Source organism: Lepidothrix coronata, unplaced genomic scaffold, assembly GCF_001604755.1.
Source record: "Lepidothrix coronata isolate B3197 unplaced genomic scaffold, Lepidothrix_coronata-1.0 Scaffold34, whole genome shotgun sequence".
NCBI classification, from domain to species: domain Eukaryota; kingdom Metazoa; phylum Chordata; class Aves; order Passeriformes; family Pipridae; genus Lepidothrix; species Lepidothrix coronata.
The window spans coordinates 5,822,680-5,827,702 of NW_016690214.1; the positions used below are offsets into that span (position 1 = coordinate 5,822,680).

The 5,023-nt window shown below is 54.1% G+C and overlaps 1 protein-coding gene across 1 annotated transcript in view; it reads right to left on the reverse strand.

Moving 5' to 3' along the window:
• Nucleotides 1-1,004: 1,004 nt before the first annotated feature.
• The window catches only part of CD300LF (CD300 molecule like family member f), an 8,610-nt gene continuing 4,591 nt past the window's right edge, over nt 1,005-5,023 (reverse strand). Inside the window, exons 3-8 of the mRNA XM_017811910.1 lie at nt 4,889-5,023; nt 4,099-4,225; nt 2,992-3,098; nt 2,398-2,450; nt 1,690-1,827; nt 1,005-1,410 (exon numbers count right to left, since the gene is read on the reverse strand). Of these exons, the coding sequence (XP_017667399.1) occupies nt 1,276-1,410; nt 1,690-1,827; nt 2,398-2,450; nt 2,992-3,098; nt 4,099-4,225; nt 4,889-5,023 (695 nt within the window). The 3' untranslated portion in view covers nt 1,005-1,275. The remainder of the gene's footprint in view (nt 1,411-1,689; nt 1,828-2,397; nt 2,451-2,991; nt 3,099-4,098; nt 4,226-4,888) is intronic.

Consider the following 5,023-nt stretch of genomic DNA (forward strand, 5'->3'; position numbering starts at 1 on the left):
TGGAAGGCTATAGAATACACAGTTTTGGGTTACACCCATACCGTGATGAACTCAGCTGTCCTAACTAGGACATCATCTCTCCATGCAAAACCACTTACATGGGACAGTGTGTGTGGAAGAGCTCAGGTATTCTGCTCCCAACCCACCACAAATAGGTGCCCAGATCCATTTTTTGTGGGAGTGGGTTGTCCTGATGGGTGAATTCCCTGGTGCTGAGCAGGAGTTCATGCACTGAGAAGGGCACTGGCATGCAGGGGCAAGACCCTGTGGGATGTCCCAGCAAGGAGCAATGCTGCAGCATGGGTGGGAGCTGAAGGTTTGTACTGGAGCCCCAAGAGCCCTCACCTCAAAGATCTGAGTTCTCACACTGCTGGAGCCCATCTGAGCACGAGCTAGGGGCTGGACCTGCTTTCAGGGTGACACTCTGCAATAAACCCTTTAGGAGGTGGAAACCTGCTGTACAAACACAGCCACACACCATGGTCAATGCCATCAGATTCTCACTTGCTGTCGCTGATAAAGCAGCAACATTTTACACAGAAGAAGGTGTTTAGTGGGTGCCAGATAAAAAAAGCTATCAGCAAAGCAGAGATGAGCAGGGTGATATCTACAGCCCCTGTGTGTGCTCCCAGGTCAGAGGTGGTGGGAGAAAGCGGGAGGAAACCTCCCTGGGGGCTGTGCAAGTGTGGCGTTTGGGGAGAGGCCATTTCTTCACCAAGACCTTAATGCCCCACATCCTCCACCCAAGCACCCTGTGCAAATGCACTTGGATATAACATTTCCCACTGTCCTGCTTCCCAGGAGCTGCCAGCTGCCATCAGCATGAAAAAAGTCACTCTGAGGAGATCCATGGGTTTGGAAGCTTCACCCCCCAAGAACAATGCAGAAGGGCAAGTGGGACAGGTGGTGGGTTCAGGGAGCCAGCCCACCCCCAACCCTCAGCCTTGCCTCTGCTTCCCAGCTCCCCCACACCCTGCCTGGCAGGTCACTGGCCTGGACTGCCTCACTTCAGGGGGAAAGTTTTATTCCCAGCACCACTAATGTATGGATGAGGACTCCAAATACAAAGGGATGATTTTATCCTCATCCTGCTCCATGTCTCCTCTCAACTTCATCCTCTCCAGTGTTGCTCCAAGGAAACATCCGAGCCTCGGAGAGCAGCAGCTCCACTGTCCAGCCAGCTCCTGCCTGAGTGCAATGCCAATGCAATCCCCTCCATGAAGGTCCCAGTGGCACTCCTGGCAGCAGGAGCAGCCCATGGGGCCGGGTGCTGGCTCACACCCCCCCAGCTCTGCTCTCAGGCTCCTCACTGGGCCCTGTAGCTGGTGGCATGTTGCTGTAGATCTGCTCCTGCTGCGGCACACGCTTCTGCACCCTGGCATATATCGCCTCTGTTTCCTCTTCCACAGGCTGGGAAAGGAGGGGGATAAACAAAAAACATCCTTTGTGGGGCTGCTCCAGGGAAACACTGTCTGCTGGAACCTCTCTCGGCTGCTTTAAGCACCCAGGAGCAGCCACGGGGGCTGGAGAGGGAACCCACATTATCCAGGGTCACTTGCTCTCCAGTTTGGTGAGCCCCTTTGCAGCCCCCTCCCTCCCCACCCAGCCCATCCCACTGCCCATGCCATCACCCACCCGCCCCAGCTTTCCCCCCCCCCTCCAGCCCAGCACTGCTCAGCATTCTCCTACCTTAGCACTGTGCCTGACTTCCATGTACTCGATTGTGGAGTTTTCCAGGCTCCGGAAAGCCTCGGCGTTGCTGTACAGCTGGCTCTCGGCTGTGCCCATGTGGTGGTTAATGTCTGCATAATTCAAGGCATCTGCTCCCTGATGGAGAGGGATGAGATCCTAACCTGCTGCCGCCTGCATCCACAGGGGTGGGAGCACCTCCCGCCCTGCTGCCTGTCCTGATGGGTGCTGAGACTGATGGCTGCAGGAGCACTGGGTGGAAATAAAACCTGAAGCAAGAGCTGGTTCAACATTCCCCAGGGGAATTCTAGTTAGTGACACCAGCCTCTCCTCAAAATCTGGCAGATAAAATCAGAAAACACTCTCCAAGCAGTGAGCAAAGAGCAGCTGCTCCACTGCTGCCTCAGGTGTGCTTTGCTACAGGTTCCCAAGCCTGTTTCACTCAGAGGAGCAGCTCCCATGCTTGGAGGGGCCTGGGGGCAAACCTTTTATCCCAATCCTAAATTCTCTTCCCGGGAATGCTCTGTGATAGTCACATAAAAGCCCTGTGTCTTTCTGTTGGCGAGTGGTGCCCAAAGGATCCCTCCCAGCCTAAAGCACCATGAGCCAGGCTGACAGCAGAGGCTCTGGCAGCTCAGGGTGTAACACTTCCCCTCTCCATGAGAACTTGGGGCATGGCATCCCAAGACCTCATGAGGTTTTCCTTACTGTATGCGAAACACTGCGAGTCCTGTCCATCTCTATGGCTGCTCCGGAGAGGGCTGGATGGAGCACGGATGTGGTTAGACATGAGTGAAAACAGAGGAAAAGAAATTAATTAAGAAACTGCACTGCCACTGCGAATCTCACCGTAAAGCAGGAAAGGAACCTGTTACCCTGTGAGCCATCCAAACTGGAGCAGTTCTTCAAATAAAGCCAGACCCCACCTGCCAGCTGGCAACATCCTCTCCTGTCCCCCCCACATCCTTCGCTCTGGCCTTAAACTTTGTGAGCCCAAACAAGTGAGCCCATCTGGGGAAGCTGATGCTGCCCAGACAAACACAAGTAGGTGCTGTGCCAAGCAGCACCCACCCCAAGGGCTGCCATTCCCTGCTCCCATGGGGATGAGACCTGTGGGATGGTCCCACTGTTCCCTCAGGGGAAGGAGTCCTCCTTGGTGGAGGTTTCAGTGATGGACCAAGGAATTGGATGGATCAGGGAGGGAATGGGGGAGAAAAAAAAATATAGAGGAAAAAATAAATAAAGCAGAGGCAGGTTCTGGTGCAGAAATAGGGGGTGTGTGGCAGTGGCAGCTTCTCTCACCCTTTTTCCTCTTCCTGGACAGTATTACCAGAACAGCAGCAGCCACAGCAAGCAAAAGAAGAACTACTATGATGCCTGGAGTGAGGATGTGCTCAACCACGTTCAATCTGCAAGAAAAAAAGAGTTTCTGTTCCCACACTTCTCAGGAGGAACCAGCACGGAGCAGGGTTGCGGGAAATGGCTGTGGGTGACGGGGCTTTCCCTGAGAGGAAGGACAGCAGGTGTGGGGCAGTCAGGCTGCCAGCTGGGCACGGAGCAAAGCAAACCAAAAACTGCAGAAGCAAACTGACACTGAGGTCTGAGAGCTGCTGAGTCTTCTCTGGTTTAAGGATGGGTTCCTGGATCTAATGTTGCTCTGGTTTAGCTCCACTATTTGTTGACCTTGTTTGTAATGGGCAAGCAGGCAAAGTTGGTGTGCCAGCTACCCCTGGAGCATGCTAATGGGGAACCTCAGCTTTGCCTGCTGAGGCATCACCTCCCAGAGGCAGGAGAGGAGGGAAGCTCTACAACTCCTGTTTAATGCTTTGTCCGCTATCTCTGCTGGGCTGTGTGTGACTATAAAGCAGAACAGAACACTGGCCTGCATTTGGTTTCCCAATAGCAAACACTGCCTCTGAGTTTTGGGGAAGGAAATGGGGTCAGGCAGAAACCACTTCTCCTGTGGCAACAGCTCATGGCTTGCTTAAGCTGCAAGATGGACGGGAGAGAAGCAGGGCTTTTGTGGGGCCATGTGACCAGAGACACTGGAATTATTGTCATAGAATCATAGAATGCTTTGGGTTGGAAGGGACATGCAAGATTACCTAGTTCCAATCCCCTGCCACGGGCAGGGACACCTTCCACCAGACCAGGTTGCTCTGAGCCCCATCCAGCCTGGCCTGGAACACTTCCAGGGGTGGAGCACCCACAACTTCTCTGGCCAATCTGTGCAAGTGTCTCACCACCCTCATAGGGAAGAATTTTTCCAGGTGGAGTGGTCTCTAAAGGTAAAAGCAGGATACCTGGATCCTTAAGGGAGGTGTGAAGAGTCAGGGTTGCAGGGCTCCAGCTGCACCAAACAAATCTCATTGAGGGAAGTGGCTGCTGTAGGCAGGAGCTGCTACTCACCTTTGGTTGCTGGACAGATTTGATGTCATGTGCACAGTTCCCCCTTGGGAAGTTGTCTGTGTGGGGCCTGTTACAGGGCTAGTGAGATCGGTGTGCTTGTTTGTGGTGGAGGTTGATGGTGGGGTGGCTGTAATGAAAAGAGGAGAGGCTTGTTTGATCTGTCCCCGGGGGGGGAAAATGCTGTGGGTCTTTCAGCGAGTCAGAAGTGACCCACTTACTGTCACACAAGGAGTAGCTGAAGGACACCCCTCAGAGTGGGAAGGCTGTAAGACCCTACCACTGCCCAGGAGGCTTTTCACAGTCCTGGTCCCCCTCAAAACATGCACAAAACAGAGTTCACCCTTCAGGAAGGGGGTCTGGATACCCCATGACTCGTTCACTAACACAACAAACCCATATATGTGTCCTGCCATGGGGGCTGATCCCTGGCAAGGCAATGGAGAGGGATGTTCCCAAAACCCAGGGCCTGTTTGTCCCAAGTGGGAAACAGGGCAGCACAGGGGGGTGAGGAATTCCCCAGTGTGATGCAATAAGGCAAGGACAGCACAGACAGGGACAGCAAGATCTGATGAGAGGGAAAATGAGACACAGAGAGCAAGGCAGTGCATTCCACCAATGGAGCACTGAGAAAGGGCTGTGGGGAGATCTGGGCAGGGTGATGGTGGCACCTGCTGCACTGTGGTGACATTGGGCACCTACCACCTGCAGGCTGCCCCTACTGCAGCCCTTGCTCCCAGTACTTGGAGGGGGACACATCAGGGCTGGACCTGGGGGACCAATGAGTACTGACCTGGCAACACGATCACCTCCACTTCATCACTCCGATCAAACTTGAGCCTTCCTGTTCGCACCCCACAAAGGTAGATTCCCGCGTCCTTCTTGGTCAGATCCTCCACAGTCACTGTGAACACCAGGTGTGTGCGGT